Source organism: Psammomys obesus, unplaced genomic scaffold (assembly GCF_907164565.1).
Source record: "Psammomys obesus unplaced genomic scaffold, mPsaObe1.curated_primary_1811, whole genome shotgun sequence".
In the NCBI taxonomy this organism is placed as follows: Eukaryota; Metazoa; Chordata; class Mammalia; order Rodentia; family Muridae; genus Psammomys; species Psammomys obesus.
In genome coordinates, this window is record NW_026590809.1 from 9,229,313 (window position 1) to 9,247,236 (window position 17,924).

The 17,924-nt window shown below is 46.0% G+C and overlaps 1 protein-coding gene across 2 annotated transcripts in view; it reads left to right on the plus strand.

Moving 5' to 3' along the window:
- Positions 1-1,475: 1,475 nt before the first annotated feature.
- The window catches only part of Tuft1 (tuftelin 1), a 42,352-nt gene continuing 25,903 nt past the window's right edge, over positions 1,476-17,924 (plus strand). For both annotated transcript variants that reach the window (XM_055609089.1, XM_055609088.1), the window contains exon 1: positions 1,476-1,573. In XM_055609089.1, the coding sequence (XP_055465064.1) occupies positions 1,514-1,573 (60 nt within the window). In that variant the 5' untranslated portion in view covers positions 1,476-1,513. The remainder of the gene's footprint in view (positions 1,574-17,924) is intronic.

A 17,924-nucleotide genomic window follows, 5' to 3' on the forward strand; every position in this document is an offset into this window, starting at 1 on the left:
ATTTATTTCAAGAAGTCATTTAAACTGTATATTAACATGAGGCTTTAGTTCATTTTTCAGAGGTCTCTTATGGCTGATCAAGGATCTAGTAACAGACTACTTATAGTAGAACCATTTTCTTCTAACAACCTCTGGGAATAGCAAGAAGTGCTATATTAGTTACTTTTCTGTTGCTGTGATAAAACACTGTGACCAAGGCAACTTACAGAAGTGTTTATTTGGGCCTACAGTTCCCAAGGGATGACAGTCTTATCACCATCATGGTGGGAGGCATAGCAGCAGGCAGGCAGAAAGCTGATAGCTTACCTTAAACAAGCAGGAAGCAGAGAGCAAACTGGGAAGGGGACAGGAGGGGGGAGTCTTTGACCTTTCAAAGCCTGCCCTGGTGACCAAGTTCTCCAGCAAGACTACATTTCCTCAACCTCCTAAACAGTGCATCTAACTGGGAACCAATTATTCAAACGACAGAGCCTATGGGGGCCTTTATCATTCAAATCACCACAATCATCACTTTTTATTTGAGGGATAGAGAAAGTGTCAGAACTGACCCATTCCTGGGTCACTGATATCTCCAGCATTTCTCTTCCACGTATAGTTCTGCATCCATTTTTAACTGGCAAGTGACTCAGAGTCCAGACCCACTTGAAGCTGTTCACCAAAACCAATTGCTAGCTATGGTGATACCCCCTACTCAAGCTGGTCAAACCTTACGAACTCTGCCTGCTATCCCTGTGGACTCTGTCAGTGGGATAGCCATCTACCAGAGGTTAGCCCTCGAGATCCCAGTTTAAGCTTGAGCATAAATACCTTTGGTGCAATTGAGACTCATCTTTTCTCTAGGGTGCAGATTCCCTTTAAGGGAATGCGTCCCCGCCTCTCTCCACCAAATAAGGCTAGCTTCTGCAAAGCAAGCCCCACCCAGAGCTTAGTCGGCTTTGACTTCGGCCTGGGCGGCTTGCCAGGAAAAAAGCACCTGCCAGACTGGCTTAGACTAGTCCGAGTGAGCTGGCCCTTGGTGCCTGCCTTTCTACCACAGAGGAAAGATTTACTTAGTTCTAAAATGCCCACAGCCTAGCTTACATTTAGGAAGAGCTTACATTTAGGAAGACCATAGAAGCGTGTGCGGGCCCGATTCACCGATTCACAAAGGACCAGAGCAATTCTTTCCCTGCACAGGTCCTGGAGACAAGACTAATGAAGAATGCTGAGATGACCACCGCAAGCCCGTACTTCGTCTTACCTTAAGTAAAACTCTTAAACCACCACCCAAATGTCACTTCCAAACCCCACCTTTATGGAAACCTGCCATAGCGCCGGTAGGCTAGTGCAGAAGCCTCCTGGCACCGCCCACCTCTTGCTTCCGCTCACCCTCATTGACAAATACCGCCCTGGGCGTGGCCCATCTTCAGCCCCGCCCCCGACGCGTCTTTACTAGGAGGACAGGTCCGCGCGCGCCCGCCCAGTTGCCGCCCGGCCTCAGAGTTGAGGACGCTGCTTCGATCTCCGCGGAAAGATGAACGGGACGCGGAACTGGTGTACCTTGGTGGACGTGCACCCGGAGAGCCAGACCGCGGTAGGTCGTCGCGCTCACCCGCCTGCCCGCTTCGGCACCGTGGCTCTCCAGTCGCGCCCCTCCCGAGCCTCCCGGGAGCTAGCCGACGCCACCTGACGTCCGGCTCGGTGCGGTCAGCCGCGCGTCGTCCCGTGCGCTTTCTTCCTCTGCCCTGCGGCGGGCGGTGGGGTGGGAGGCGCGGCCCGAAACGCTGGCGGCCCCAGGGCTGAGGAGTACCTGTCCTTGGCAAGGACACTGCAGCCCCGGTGCGGGCTGCAGGCGTCCTGTGGGCAGCTAGTCTCGTGGGAGACGCTCAGGGGACCGGATCCCTGCGTTGTTTGGGACGCTGTGCCGGCCCAGGCAGGTTAGGCTTTTCCGTGTTTTCCGGTGGCCTCAGAAGCCCTTCAAAGACTTTTACGATGCTTCAGGCGATCCTTTAACTAGAAAAGGGGGCAGAGGGTGGAATCCTAGGGCTGGGAACTGAGAGGCGGGAGCGTGCGAGGGGCGGTAGGTTTCAGACAACTCCGGGAATTGTTCCTAGATCCTATCTTTACTTTAGCTAAGAGGATGGGTAGAGCTTTCCGCTAGACGGTCACCTCTTTCGGGTCTCGTTTTTTCTTGCTTTTCGGATCTCCAGCCTCCTTTCGGTCAATCAGTAGCTAACTGGATTATGCTTCCGTGTCCAGTTGCCAAGTCCGTGTATGAAGGGGATGTCTCAGAACCCGGGCAGAGGTGGAAACCCACCTGGAGAAGGGCTAGGGGGGAGAGAGAGAGAGAGAGAGAGAGAGAGAGAGAGAGAGAGAGAGAGAGATCTCCAGTGCAAGCCAGTTTGCCCTGCTCCCTTCAAGTCCTCCCCACCCCACCACCCTCAGTTGACCGCATGATCTTTCTTCCCGCAGAGGGAAAGATCGGTAATTTGATGCTGAATGTTTCTAGGCGTTGCTGGGTGATCCAAATACACCGTAGATCTCTGCTAATTAATTTATTTCCAAGGTGTTGTGGGAGAGTGAAATGAGAGCCAAGGTGATGGGGAGTTTGTGCCCCCCCCCATTCCTTTGCTTCTGCCTGTCTCAGCATGTCCCTGAGGGAAAGCTAACCCAGCTACAGCTGGATTGTGGCTCTTCTTCAAAGAATAGGTGCTCATTTGAAGTTTAGAGTACATTGAAGTCGGTTCACTGTCCCCTTGACATCGTTGCTTAGAAATATGGATATTTCTTCCACATTACAAGTCTTGACACTGCCCAAACTGGAGCCTTTCCCCCTAGATAAGAGATGCTGACCAAATGGAAAAACAAAACAACCCACCCCCCCAACCATAAGTCCTCCATGCTTTTGATGTTTTGGGATGGTTGATTCAGTTAAAGAATGTGGAATGAATGAGTGAAGGGTCAGAGGCTTCCTTTGCTTCTTTTCCACATCATATAGAAGAAAGACCTTTAAAACCTCAACACCAGCAGCACAGAGGACATGTCACCTGGCCCTTGATACTTTTGTTTCTTGTTTGGTGGGACAGAAAGCAGAGATGGAAAATAGCAAGGAATTTGTTCTCAGGTATAAGTGTGTTTAGATCTCACTGGAGAGAGGAGACAGGCTGGACTTGAGATTTATTTTACTCTAAAGCCAGGACTAAAACGCTTGCCTGGGTTTACTCCTGGAGACATTCCTGGGCTCTTGAGGACGAAGGGCAGACAGTAAACAATCAGTCAGTCAGGAGACAGGCTTCATCCTGGATTCCTCTCCTCTGAGCCAACCTGTAGATAGAATTTATGGCTCTGGACAGTCCCTGGGAACATGTAGTCATGTACTCATACCATTGAACAGTGCTCAGTGAGGGTGCAAAAGGTGTGAATAAATAAATGAATCAACAGATGCCTGGTTTATGTGGTGCTGGGGTTCGAACCCTGGCCTTTGGGTGTGCCAGGCAAGCTTTCGGTCTAATTGAGCTGTATCCCAACCCGCCCTGAATCCACTCCCACCAGGAAAACACTGTAGCTGCTGAGGTTTGAACCCCGGGGCCTCATGCCTCTCCTCCCCACTCTCAGCCCTCAGAATTTGGGAGTGTAGATGGTTGGAGTCAGAATCCTGGAACCATGTGTCCCCTGTGAACCATTTGTCTTTTAGTGCTTCACACACTGACGTGAAAGTACAGCTAGGACACTGTAGTGCTTTTATTGTGGGACAGTTATAAGGACAGCTTTATGAAACTACAGACCATAGCTCACTAGTGGGTCTGAAATCAACACAGTGGGGCAGAAAGCTTTTGAGCTTCAGTCTGTCCCCAGCACTGTACCCCACCTTTGTTTTTTGGGGGAGTGCTTTTCCTTAATCAGAAGTCTTTGTTCCTGTCACTAAGCAAACAAACAAAAACTAAGTGGAAAGGCTGGGCATAATGGTAAAAGCCTTTAATCCCAGAACTTGGAAGGCAGAAGCAGATGGATATCTGAGTTCGAGGCCAGCTTGATCTACATAGTGAGTTTCAGGCCAGCCATTACTACGTGGTGAGACCTGTCTCAAATCAAAAACCATAGCAGAGGAGAAACAGCATTAAAAAAAAAAAAATAGAACTAATATCCTTGGAGTGTTGGTGAGGATAGTCTTTCTGACAAAAACTATGTGTCTGAGATATGTATGTTTGATGGGATTAAAGGTGTAGACCACTGTGTCTGGCTGTAAAATGTATTTGAACGTCAAAAATGTTTGTTTAAAAGTGACTTTGGTAAATTATATTGGCATATAAAGAATAAATCTCCAGCTCATATTTACTAGACATTTCTAGTACTTTCCTTTGGTTATAGTAAACAACAGAAAGTAACCTAGCTAGCTAAAGAGGAATTTATTTGAAGGACAGGAACAGTGCACAAACCAAGGGAGTCCTGGGAAGGACTGTGGGTGCTTCCTCCTGGGTGTTCTAGCCGTTTCAGGTCATTTTGCCATTCTGAGATTCCAGGGACAGGTAAATTATCCCTTAACTAGGATTCTCCTTAACTAGGATAGTTCTTTGATTGGCAGTGTGCTCCAGAGCAAAACCCAGATGTCCCCAGGGGAGGGCCATGGAGGCTGTGTGTAGAAGAACACTTGTGCACATGCAGTCTCTGGCATGGGTGATCTCTGCCTGCCTTCCCCCTTCCTCCCTTTGACTCTTTAAAGGAAACAAATATATGTTAGAGGGATGGAGAGATGGCTCAGCACTTCAGGGTAGTTCGGAGCTAGTAGGTCACTGATTGCTCTTGCAGAGAGACCTTGATTTGATTCTCAGCACCACATAGTAGCTAACAACCACCCACAGTTTCAGTTCCAGGAGACTAGGTGCCCTTTTCTAACTTCATGGGCATCAGGTCTGTGTGTGGTTTACATATATATATGTAGGAAAGACATTCATACATATCAAATAAATAAATAAATAAAACTTAAAGAATACTTGTACATAATTTATTTTTACTTTTTGTGGTTCGTGTTTGGCATTTTAAGACAAGGTCTCATGTACCCTAAGATGACATTAAACTTCTGGTCCTCCTGTTTCCACCTCCTAAGTGCTTGGGCTTTAGATGTGCCACCACTTCCTGCTCTTGTACATGATTTAAAAAACAAAACTAGGGAGGGGAGGAGGGAGGGGCTTATGGGGGGATACAAAATGAATACAGTGTAATTAATAAAAAATTAAAAAAATGTTATTCACAAAAAAAAACTAATATCAGGGGTTTTTGGAAGAATATACTTGTTCTCTACCTTAAGTTCTGCTATGTGGAAGTGGCCACTTCTTTAAAATTAGGATTAAAAAATTTTTTGTTATGTACATTGGTGTTTTGCCTGCCTGCATGTCTGTGTGAGGACGTCAGCTCCCCCGGAACTTGAGTTATGGACAGTTGTGAGCTGCCATAATGATGAGGGGAATTGAATTTGGGGCTCCCGGAAGAACAACCTGTGTTCTTAACCCCTGAGCCACCTTTCTAGCCAGAAGTGAGCACTTTCAATTCTTAGCTGTTTTGTCTGGTGCAAACCTTTTTCTAAATAAAGTGCTTTATTTTATTTAGAATGTTTTATTTAGTAATGCTTTTCTTTTCTCTTTTGAAAATTACCACTGTTTATTAACTTGGGGTCAGGAGTGTGAATGCTCCATATATATCCATGGGGGTCAGGAGATGTGTCAGGAGAGCCTGTTCTCTCCTACCATGTGGGTCTTGTGAGGTTTGACATCAGACATCTTTTTCTCTCCTTCTTCCCCTCCCCCTTTCCTCAGTTCTTATAGGGAGGCTGGCCTCAAACCCAGTGTTGATGATCTTAAACTTCTGATCTTCCTGCCTTCACCTCCTGAATGCTAAGGTTACAATCATATGGCAACATGACTTATTTATGTGGTGTTGGGGGTCAAAACCAGGACTTTGGGCTTGCCAGGGAAGCTTTTTTTCCTAGTTGAGCTGTACCCCAGCCCAACCCACCCCAACTCCCCACCAGAAAAACACTGGAGGTACGGAGCATTGAACCTGGGGCCTCACGCATGCTAAGCAAGGTTCTGCTGCAGAGCTGTTGTGCCTCCTGTTTTTGTTAGTTTTAGACATCTTCTATTGAAGGAATTATGGGGAGGTGAATATTCCCATTTTCTTAGAGACTGCTTTCTCGTGATTGCAGTACAGTCACAATTTTTAGTTAATCGGTGCTTTCTGCTAATAGCAGGGCTCTGGGGCTGTCCAGTTGCTTGCCTGGCATGCACGAGATACCAATACTATACAGACGGGGTGTAGTGGCACATGCCTGTAATCTCAGAAGTCAGGAGATTAGTCAGGAAGACCAGAAGTAGGTCATCCTTGGTACATAGATAGTTCAAGGCCAGCCCGGGATACGTGAGAACCTGTCATAAACAAATAAACAAACAAATAAATAAGTTTTAAAAAAAAGCAACATAACTATGAGTCTGACTAAGTGCTTTGCCAGAGTACTTCGGTAATTAATTTCTTCATTCTCAGTTTCCTCATATGTAAGAGAATAATCATGCCTTCTCATAAGATCATTATGAGGATTAAGCAAGACAGAATATATGAAACACTAAACCCAATGCTTGGCGCGTGGTTAAGTGCTCAGATGTGAGTGAGCTTCATTTTCTGTTTGCTGCTGGTGTGGACTGGATTGTCTTAACTGCACCTGGGCACCCTGTGTGTGTGGGGTGTGTGTGTGTGTGTACATGAACACATCAGAATTCCTTTCTCAGTCCCTGACGATCTGTATTCTGGTTATCATCATGCTTGTATAGCAAGCACTTTATCTTTGACCCATCTCCACCTCCCGACCCTACCCCCTTTTTGACACAGGGTTTCACACTGTACCCAGGTTGGCCTAGAACTCATGTAGCCCAGAATGGCCTTAGATTTGCTGTGACCTTCCTGCCTCAGCGTCTAAAGTGCTATGATTGTAGGTACTGTCCTGGCCTGACTTTGGTCAAGTTTTACTCCTTCTCATATTGGCATTTGCTTATTCTTATCTGTTCCTTTCCCCTTTCCTTCTTAGTACAGGTCCTCTGCCGGTGTAGAGTGGGAAGAGTAACAGGGGTCCCTGGAGAGACCCAGGATGGAGAGCTGACCGACCTTTGCTAGTCAACAGGGCTGGGCTTTCTCAGTGATGCTGAAGAATAATGGGTCCTTTTCCTCCTCTTTCTTTTTCTTGTGGCCAAGGCAGCTGGTGTGTACTCTGGGCTCTCTGGGTGATTTGGTAGTACCCTTCCTTATATACTACACTTTTCTTTCTAATTCTTCCTCCTTTCCTCCCTCCCTCCCTCCCTCCCTTCCTCCCTTCCTTCCTTCTTTTCTTTCTTTTTTCTTGTTTTGAGACAGGATCTCTTTATAGCCTGTCCTAGAACTTGCTATATAGATCAGGCTGCACTTGACCGCACAAGAGACCTTCTGTCTATACCTCCCAAGTACTGAGGTTAAAGGAAATACATTTTGTATTTGAATTTCTTTGTTTGGTTTTGGTTTTGCTGTTGTTTTTTTTTTTTCTTGGCAAAACTGGGTAGGTTTGGAATTTGTTTTATCTGCTGTATTCTGAGCCTTTGTCCTAACTGTAGAGCAGATGCTTCCTGTAAGACTTCAAAAGCTGAAGAAGTTTATGCCTGAGGCGACTTTTTCTTAGTTAAAAATTAGGCTGTAAGGAGCTAAAGAGATGGCTTAGTAGTTAAGAGGATGTTACTCTTGTAGAGGATCTGGGTTTGATTCTCAGCACCCACACAGCAGCTCACAAACATCTGTAATTCCCATTCCAGGGGATCTGGTAACTTATTCCGGCCTCTGAGTGTACCAGGCACTTGTATTACACAGATATATATATACTCGTGTACTTGAAACAAAGATAAATATTTTAAAAATTGGGATGTGACTTATTGGAAGCCCACCATGAATTTCAACCACTTTATAAGCTTTATTAAGACTATTATGCCACATGATTCAACAGTTCAAGGTATATATAATTCTGTATTTTTCAGTGTATTCAGAGATACATGGTCATCACTGATCAATTTTAGAGCCCTTTGCCCACTTCATAAAGAAATCTTCGTCCGTTGGCAATTGCTCCCATTCCCTCCAGTCTACCTTGTCTATACTTTACATATTCATATTTACATTTCACAGAAGTGGAGTCAGGCAGACTGTGGTCCTGACTGGCTGCTGTAAAGGGATGTACACATCTGACCTGTGGCAGTTCTCCGTTCATTTTGATGGTTTTTGGTTTTAGTTTTTCAAGATAGAGTTTCTCTGTGTAATAGCCCTGACTGTCCTGGAATTCGCTCTGTAGACCAGACTGGCCTCAAACTCAGAACTGACCCCCAGGTGTTGGCACCACCACTGCCCAGCCTCCATTGGTTTTTAGAACTGAATGATATTCCATATTAACTCTTGTCACAGATATATGTTCATTGTGTGATCGCTGATGGACCTCTCTGATTGTTGTGAACGTCCCTGTTGGGAAGTGTTATAAGTTTATGTAAATTTATGTTTCCTTTTTACTTGGGAGTGAAATACCTGGGAATGAAATTGAATATTCTGATTTTCAAAGAGGATTGAGGGGCTGGGGACATAACCTTGTTGTTCAGAGTGCTCGCCTGTCATACACGAAGGTCTTGGGTTCATTTCCCTGAACTACGTAAACCCTGCACGGCTGCCTGCCACCGGGGAGGTGGAGGCAGGGAGATCAGAAGTTTATCCTTGGCTGCAAAGGGAATTTGAAGCCAGCCCAAGATACACACACGTTAAGAGTGCTCTGTGGTCAGTGGTGCTTACTCCAATGGGATGAAATCTCAAGTGACAGAAGTCCTGCCTCCGTGACACCCGGGTGGGGAAGAAACTCTTGGGTGGAGGAATCTTTCAGGTTTGGAGACTATTGTTCCAGTTCCTGTGCATGCCCCAGACTCTTGCAGTCAGTTTCTCTTCACACCGTTGCCCCTACCCTTTTTATTGCCAGCTCTGACTGTTCAGCGAGGTCTCCAATCCTGCCAGGAATTTGGGGAGAGCTTGGCTTTCTTGCCTGGTGAGGGAAGGGAGGGCATGAGGGAGGAGGATTACTTAACCATCAGGCATGTGGCACTAACATTGCCCATATTTCTCTGGGGTGGAGGGAGGTGTGCACCGGATAGTTTCGGTCCCAGGGCCTGTGCTTAGATCGGGTGGGACGAGCCTCTCCGCCTGCTCCTAATTATGGCATGTGCCTCTTTGGGTCATGGTGCAGTCTTGTGAAACACTTGTTTCTTAAGGGTGGGCAGGCTTAGTGGGGGAGTGGATGTGTGCCAGGAAGGCTGTTGGCCCAGATTTAAGCCTGGGCAGCAGAGGCAGGAAGAGAGGAAACTATGGAGTGGATAGAGTAGGGTGGAGATGATAAATGGAAGAAGAGTGTGAGAGCAGGAAAACCAAATCACAAACAGGTTGAGAACTTTCAACCCTTGGTGGTAGCTTGTCTGGAGTTTTCCCTTCCTCCATCCCTGCTGGGCTTGAGGCAGGTGACCTGGAGGGAGACTAGGTCAGCAGCAGGTAGCTTTTCGGAGCTGGGGTTGGGGAGGCCACCCCCTTCAGTGTACATACTGTCTCTGCCAGGTTCCAGTGTAGGGCTCCGGATTATGAGAAACGCTGTGCCATCTAGGGCATTGATCCAAGTTCTCATTTTATTTCCCCTGTTGTGCTTGTTCTGCCATGCTGTGGGTAGGGCCAGAGTAAAGGTAAACTCCTTTCCTGTTTTGTTAGGTTAGCTGTGAGAAGGAGGAAAGAGAGGGATTCTTTGTCTCCTGAAGGACCCAGCACAGCAAGCCTGCTTGCCCAGTGAACTGGGAGCCTTCCCTAGGGGAGTGTGAGCACCTAGCCATCCCATTCCACCCTGTCCTCTTCTGTGACTTCATGGGGCTTCCCTCATGCCGGCCTCTCAGGAGCCAGTGTTAGGAGAAGGTAGCCAGTCTCAGATTTCAGGTGGACATAAGCTGGACAAGCCATGAACAGGGCTGGCAGGGACTATGGCGGGAAGGTGACTCAAAGGTTTTCAGGAACTGTCTATCTCTCTTCCCTTTTGACCTGGACCTCCCCACCCCCAGTATTAGTGGCTCCCTAGAAGCCTGGATAGTGGGTTCTAGAGAAACAGGCTGTTCCCATGGATCTTTCCCATTCAGTAAGTCTGTGGTGTGAGAACCCCTGGGGCCCCACTGTTTATCTCCTTGGGGCCTCCCTATTTATCTCCTATCACCTCTTTCTGAGCCTCTTGATCTATTAAGCCCTTAGCTATGTGTTTACCCCTCCCTGCTTTGAGGAATGAGTCATGCTGCTGGTGTGTTTGAACAGAGTGGAGAGGCTGCTGTAATTGGAGGTGGCTGGGCTTCTCCAGAGAGTGTTTATGAGGTTAGAGGCCTGCTCACCTTGTGATTAGTGCTGTTCTGCTGTTCTTTTTCCCTTAGACAAGACTCCACTTCCCATGTAGCCTTGCAGAGGCTCCAGGAGGGCAGTCCTGCCAGGCACTTTGGGGTGTTCTAACGTTTTCCTTCTTTCCTCCCTCCCTTCCCTCCTCCCCTCCCTCCCTCCCTTCCTTCCTTCCTTCCTTCCTTCCTTCCTTCCTTCCTTCCTTCCTTCCTTCCTTCCTTCCTTCCTTCCTTTTTTTTTCCTGCTGAGCACAGCCCTGGGGTCACTGTAGCTCCAGAGGACAGCTGGTCTCACCAAGCAGACCGGAGCCCTAGGTTTTCCATCTTTGGCAATGTTTTGGGATTGTGGGGTAAGGGCTCTGTAGCATCCTCAGAGAGCCCTGGACTTTTCTTCAGGACCACTTTGACATTTTGTTAGATGCCTTCCTCCCTTGAGCTTCTTGGGTATAGTGCAGCTGCCATACTTTTGTGGGTTATTGAGTACTTTCACACCATCCTTACACACCTCCTACTCTGCCCCAAACTGAGCAGGGTATCTTTGATCACCCCCCCACTACAGACTGTAAACAGGTCAGAGAGAGCAAGCAGCGTGCAGGATTAGTGGATGCCAGATGGAACTCATGCGCCTCACTTCTGCCTACACTTAGTACCTTTCTTCTCTTCACCGTAATTTTTGTTATAGGAGTGTTAGGCAACATTTCTATTAAAGTTTAAAATATCACAGAAGGGGCTGGGGAGATGTCTCGGTCAGTAAAGTACTTGCTGGGCAAGCTGAGGACCTGGGTTCTATCCCAAGGGGGAAAAAAAAAAACATGTGTATAAAAACCAGGCATGGTAGCAAAGCGTTTGAAATCCCAGTGCTGGGAGGTGGAGACAGGGGAATCTCTAGGCTTTGCTGTCTACCCTACTCTTTGAACAACAGGTCAGGGAGAGACCTGTCCAGAAAGAACAATCTAGATGGCTACCGAGGAGTAACAGCTGAGTTGGTCTTTAGCCTACACATGCAAGCACACCGGTGGGCATGCTCACCTACATGAACGTACACAGACTGCACACATGCAAACCCCAAACCTTGGGAATCTAGGGAACAAAAGGCCCTTTGTACCCCTCCCCACTCTTTCTTTCCCTTGCCCACCTTTGCTGTTCTTCCTTCCTTTGTAGGGTCTCATAGTCCAGGCTAACCTAAAACTTGCTGTGTAGGCAGGATGACCTTAACTTCTGATCCTTCCCCAAACGTGCGTGTGTGCGGTGGCATCTTGGTTAGAAGCCCAGATTGGAGCCACAGGTCTTAGGGGTAATCCTGGCTCTGTCTCCGATTAGCTGCTTGTTGAAGACTCTTAACTTCTGAACCTGTTTTTAAAATTGGAATGTTGGTACCTACTATATGAAATTGTTAGGATTAAGTGAGTTAGCACATGCAAAGTCCTTGGAACAAAGACCAGCAGGGTCCCACATGTGGTAATTGCTGGTGTAGGGATTGGCAATTACTGTGTATTTCTGTACTTACGGAAATGAAAAGCCATGTTTTGTGAGTGTCTAATTTTTTTTCTTTCTTTTTTTTAAGTTTATGAGCCCAAGCTCCTTTGAACTCACTGTGTTTTCCAGGCTGGCTTCAAACTCTTATAAGTCAGTCTTTCAAGGATTGGGCTCATAAATACGGCCTTTTTAAAAAAAAGGTTATTTATTATTTATAGAGCATTCTGCCTGCCTATGTGCCTGCTCACCGGAAGAGGGCACCAGATCCCTATAGATGGTTGTGAGTCACAGTGTGGTTGCTGGGAATAGAAGTCAGGACCTTTGGAAGAACAGGCAGTGTTCTTAACCTCTGAGCCATTTCTCCAGCCCAAAGACTTATTTATTTGTTTGTTTGTTTGTTTAATACATGTGAGTGCTCTGCTTTCATGCACACCAGAAGAGGGAGTCAAATTCTATTACAGACAGTTGTGAACCACCATATGGGTGCTGGGAATTGAACCCAGGACCTCTGGAAGACCAGCCAGTGCTCTTAACCACTGAACCATCTCTCCAGCCCAAATATGGCCTTTAAAAAGATATCATTTATTTATTTATTATGTATACAATATTCTGTCTGCATGTATACCTTCACACCAGACAAGGGCACCAGATCTCATTATAGATGGTTATGAACCACCATGTGGTTGCTGGGAATTGAACTCGGGACCTCTGGAAGAGCAGCAGTGCTCTTAACCTCTGAGCCATCTCTCTAGTCCCCAAATATGGCCTTTTTGTGGTTTAAATCTTTCTAAATTTTTTATTTTATGTATATGGGTGTTTTGCCTGTATATGACTGTATCCCAGTGCTCATGTACTTGCAGTGCTCATGGAGGCCAGAAGAGGGTATCTGATACCCTGGAAGTGGGGTGATAGACAATTGTTAGCCCCCATGTGGGTGCTAGGAGCTGAGCCAGCTCTCTGCAAGAGCAGCCAGTGCTCTTACCCTGTCTCTTAAGCTGTCCTCCAGCCCTCCCTCCACACTTGTCTCGCTACGCAGCCAGCTAGCCCTGAGCTCTCTGCTTGTCTGTATTGCAGCTGTGCTCACCCAGGTGGAGCATCCTTCACGTTCCTATGGGCCATTTGTATTTTTCCTTAGGATTGCCTGCTTTTGGATGTTGCTGATCTTTTTTATGATATTCCTCAGCCAACTCTGCTGGCTTTGTCTAGTGTTCCTGACTGTTTTCTCTAAATGAAAGGGCCGTGGTGGTGCAAACCTTTAATCCCAGCACTTGGGAGGCAGAGGCAGGTGGATCTCTTAGGTCAAGGACAGCCAGGGCTACACAGAGACACCCTGTCTCAAAACAAACAAACAAATAACAACAACAACAAAATACCCCTCCATTTTTCTCAAAAGAAAGGGAATCAGGATGACCCCTAGCTGGATCACCTGAATTCATTCAAGTGTCTTCAGAGCCGGTCACTGCTAAACAAACTGTCCGTGTGTTTAAGAACCCGTGAGAGAAGAGGAGGAAAGGTTGTAAAGGAGCCGGGCATGCTGGTGCAGGTTGAGCGCAGCACTCAGGAGAGAGAGGAAGGCATATCTCTCTGAGACTTTGGTGACAGTCTGCACTGTGTACAAGCTCAAGCCCAGCCCAGGTTACACAGTGAGATTATTGCCTTGAAACAACAAAAAAACGAGAAACAAACGGTTATAAAAGAGCAGTCAAGTGCTTGCAGGTCAGGTGTGGCAGTTATAGGGAGGAAGTAGCAGCTTCTGGATGGGAACAGGTGAATGAGCACTCACGCTGAGCTACTTTATTGTTGAATTCCGTGTGTGTGTGTGTGTGTGTGTGTGTGTGTGTGTGTGTGTGTATGTGTGTGTATTAGTTCTTTGAGAATTTTATATGATGTGTTTTGATTATATTCACCCCTTTCCCCTGATTCCCCCAGATGGAACCCCTCTTCCCTACTCATCCGACTTTATGCCCCTCTCTTTCTTTGTAAATCCTGTCTTTGTGTTTTATTGCTCTGAAGAGACCTCATGATCACGGCAACTTTTAAGCATTATTTTTATTTTATGTGAATTGGTGTTTTGACTGCATGTCTGTCTGTGTGAGGGTGTCAGATCCCCTGAAACTGGAGTTAGAGATAGTTGTGGGCTGCCACGTGACTGCTGAGAATTGAACCTGGGTCCTCTGGAAGAGCAGGCATTGCTTTTAACTGCTGAGCCAGCCTCTCTTCCCCACTTGTGTGCCCCTCCCCCAGCCAAATGATCCTAATTAGTGCTGCCTGCTGCCTTGTAGATAGCTGCCTGATCTTGTTGCCGTGATCTTTCTTGTGCAGGCAGCCACAGCTGCAAGTAAGTTCCTGAGCACAGAGGCCAAGCCTGTCCTAAAGACAGCATTTCACAGAGCTCCTCCCCACCTTCTGGCATTTACATTCTTTTTGCTGCCTCTTCCACGGTTATTTTAAATTTGTATTTTATTTTTATTTATTTGTTTTAGTTTTTGAGACAAGGCCTTACTATACTGTTTTGGATGGCCTGGAACTTGCTATGTGGATCAGGCTGGCTTTACACTCACAGAGAAAAAAGAGAGAGAGAGACAAAAGAGAAGAAAAAAAGAGGAGAGAGAGAGAGAAACCTCACAGAGCTCTGTTTGCCTGTGCTTCCTGAGTGCTGCATTAAAGCTGTGTACCAGTCCAGAAAGCTGTGTAGTTAGAAGCACTGGGTGCTCTTCTAGAGGACCTTGGTTTGATTCCCAGCATGCACATAGTGGCTTACAACTGTCTGTAATTACAGCTCTAGAGGATCTGATGCCCTCTTCTAGCTTCTTTGGGTCACTGCATATGTATACATGCATTCCGTATGTGTATGTGTATTCACTTACATGCATTCAAAACACTCATACACATTAAATTTTAAAAAGCCATTAAAACTTTTTAAAAATTTAAAGGCATGTGCCACCACAGCCAACCAGTTAATTAATTAATTATTAATTAATTAATGTATATGAGTGCTCTATCTGCTTGTATGCCTACATGCCAGAAGAGGGCTAAGATCTTGTGTGGGTGGTTGTGAGCCACCCATGTGATTAGTGGGAATTGAACTCAGGATCTCTGGAAGAGCAGCCAGTGCTCTTAACCACTGAACCATCTCTGTAACCCCTAATTTTATTTTGTAAAGACAGGGTCTTTATAGCCCACGCTGGCCTTGGACTTACTGTGTGGTTGAGGATGACCTTGAATTTCTGATTTGCTGTTTCTACCTTCCAGGTGCTAGGGTTACAGGTGTGCACCATTACACCTGGTTTACATGGTGCTGGGGATCAAACCCAGGGCTTAGTGCATGGTAGGCAAGCATTGTACCAGCTGAGAGTTACATCCCAACCTTCAAGTTGAGCCTTGAAGGCTGAGTAGGAAAACTCTCCAAGGACATGGGGGTGGGGTGGGGAGGTGGGGTGGGGAGCTGCAACTCTTCCAAATGCTATTCCTTTCCTGCAAGGAAGGTGTACTTATTTTATATCATGGGTATGAGTGTTTTGTCTGCATTTATATATGTATGTGCACCATATTTTGGGGGCCAAATGCCCGTGGAGGCCAGAAGAAGGTGTTGGACCCCTAGAACTGGAGTTACAGATGATTGTGAGCTGCCATGTGGATGCTAAGAACCAAACCTGAGTTCTCTGGAAGAGCAGCCAGTGCTTTCAACCACTGAAGCATCTCTCCAGCCCCAATATTTTCTTAAAAACAACAACAACAAAAACCTGCTTTATTATCTGTGTGGGTGTGTAGGTGCAGGCATGCGCCACGGTTTGTGTGTGTGTGTGTGTGAGACAGAGGACAGCTTTGTAGTGTCGTTTCTCTCCCTACTCCGCTGAGCCATCTTGTGGACCCACAGATGTCTTCTAAACTCACATTTCTGAAGTGTGTGTGTGTGTGTGTGTGTGTGTGTGTGTGTGTGTGTGTTTGAGAAAGAGACAGAGGGAGAGACACAGGATAAACTGACAACCTGCATAGGAGTTTATTTGAATAATAATTTATCTATGAAATGGAATATTAGTGACCATTAAAAGTAGTTTTGGCTGAGCAACAGGATCACAAGTTCAAAGCCAAGCTGGACCACCAAGTGAGATCTTGTCTTAAAAAATAGAAAGGATGCTCTATACCTATTACTCAGTTTCAAATTCCAGTACACTGTATTGCAAGGTGTTGACGTGGAAACTAATTGGGTTTTCTGGTCACGGCAAGAATCCCTCCCATTGCTGCCTCAGAGTCATGCCTGTCCTCCTACCCCCACCCTCCCATTAGGTCCCAGGAATCTTTAATCTCTCTTTCCTTCCTTTCTTCCTTCCTTCCTTCCTCTCTCCCTCCTTCTCTCCCTCCCTCCTTCTTTTCTTTCTTTCTTTCTTCTTTCTTCCCACTTATTTTGTGCTGAATTTATTTTGGGGCTGTAAGGAAGTAATTTTCTTCTGTGTAACCTCCTCTTCCGGCTTAGAAACAGTTTGTTCCTTTTCAGCGAAGAGTCACCTCCACGTGGCAGGGGTGCTCACATATGGCTACTGTGATCCCGAGTTCTGACAGCAGGCACTTTGTTCAGTGACTGGAGAATCCACCACTAAACCTTCAAGCTGAGCATTCCTTCCTACACTTTTAAGCATGCGCAACACAAATTCAGCAGTGTTTTTGACCACTGATGCTCTCCAGCCCCTCTCTTTGGCCAGGGTTCGTCTACTGACTCCAGCAGTATAATGGCTGTCATAGTGGCACACGCTGCTTCTTTAAAGTGATGCCTTTCAGATACTTTATGGTTTTCCATGGCTTTTGGATATGCAAACCATGGACAGCCTGAACAATTTCATAGTGTTCTTAAAGTAAATACAAAGGTTTAAACCGCTTGATCTGTGTGACTTTGTAGGGTTTTCTGGGTCAAGAGCATAGTAAACAGTTTCACAGGTCACCTCCGGCTGCTCACAGGAAGAGGATGTCTCCATTTCTTTACTCATTCAAGAATATTACATAAATAGAGTTGTGTGAACTCTACCTTTTTGTTGGCTTTTTTCCTACTTTTCCTCGTGAGGTTGCTAGTACATGTATCACTATTTGTCTCTTTTTATTGCTGAGTAATGTTAAAATAATAGATTTACAAATTTAACAGTTCACAGGGCTGAAGAGCCAGATGGCTCAGCAGTTAGAGTACCTTCTTCCAGAGGACCTGGGTTTGACTTCTGCCACACACAGGGCGGCCCACAATCACTTGTAACTCCAGTTCTAGGGGATTCCTTGGTCCTCATGCATGCACATGGTAAACAGATGTAGGGGCAGGCGGAACACCCATACACATAACTAAACTTTAAAAAATTCCACAAAGTTTAGTTATTTGTCTGTTGAGGGCAAACTTTTTGGGAGTGGGGCGGTACTAGAGACATGACCCAAAGCCTTGAGCATGGCAGATCTTCAGAATTTTTGTTTTGTTTTATTATGTTTTTGCCTTTTTATTTTTAAGATACAGTCTTGGTGTACCCAAAGTTAGCCTTGAACTTGAGAACTTGTGTAAGTCTGTTAACATGTGTGCCATGGTGCATGTAAGCACAGAGAGCAGCGTGCAGAGTGGTTTCTTTGCTTCTATCATGCCAGTCCTGGGATGGAATTCAGTCCTTCTGGCTTGGCAGCAAGCACCTTTCACCCCTGAGACATCTTCCTGACCCTGTTCCAATTTTGGTATATGTCTGTGAACACGTGCAGTATTTAAGTAATTCTGGTAAATGTGTAGTAGTATTTAGTGTGATTTTAATTTACATGTGGTTAATATTAATGATGTTGAATATATTTATAAGTGTCCAAACCGTAATAAAATATTAGAAAATAGACTATATTTGTGAAAGATACTGGTCAGTATTTGTGTGTGTTTGTGTGTAAGATCTTGTCTGGCATGTTCAAGGCTTTGGGTTGTATATCCACACACATGCACATCTCTTTCTATCTTTGTCTGGTACTGGGTTGTATTAGCTTCCTCAAGTGAACTGCACTGTCATTTGTTCTGTG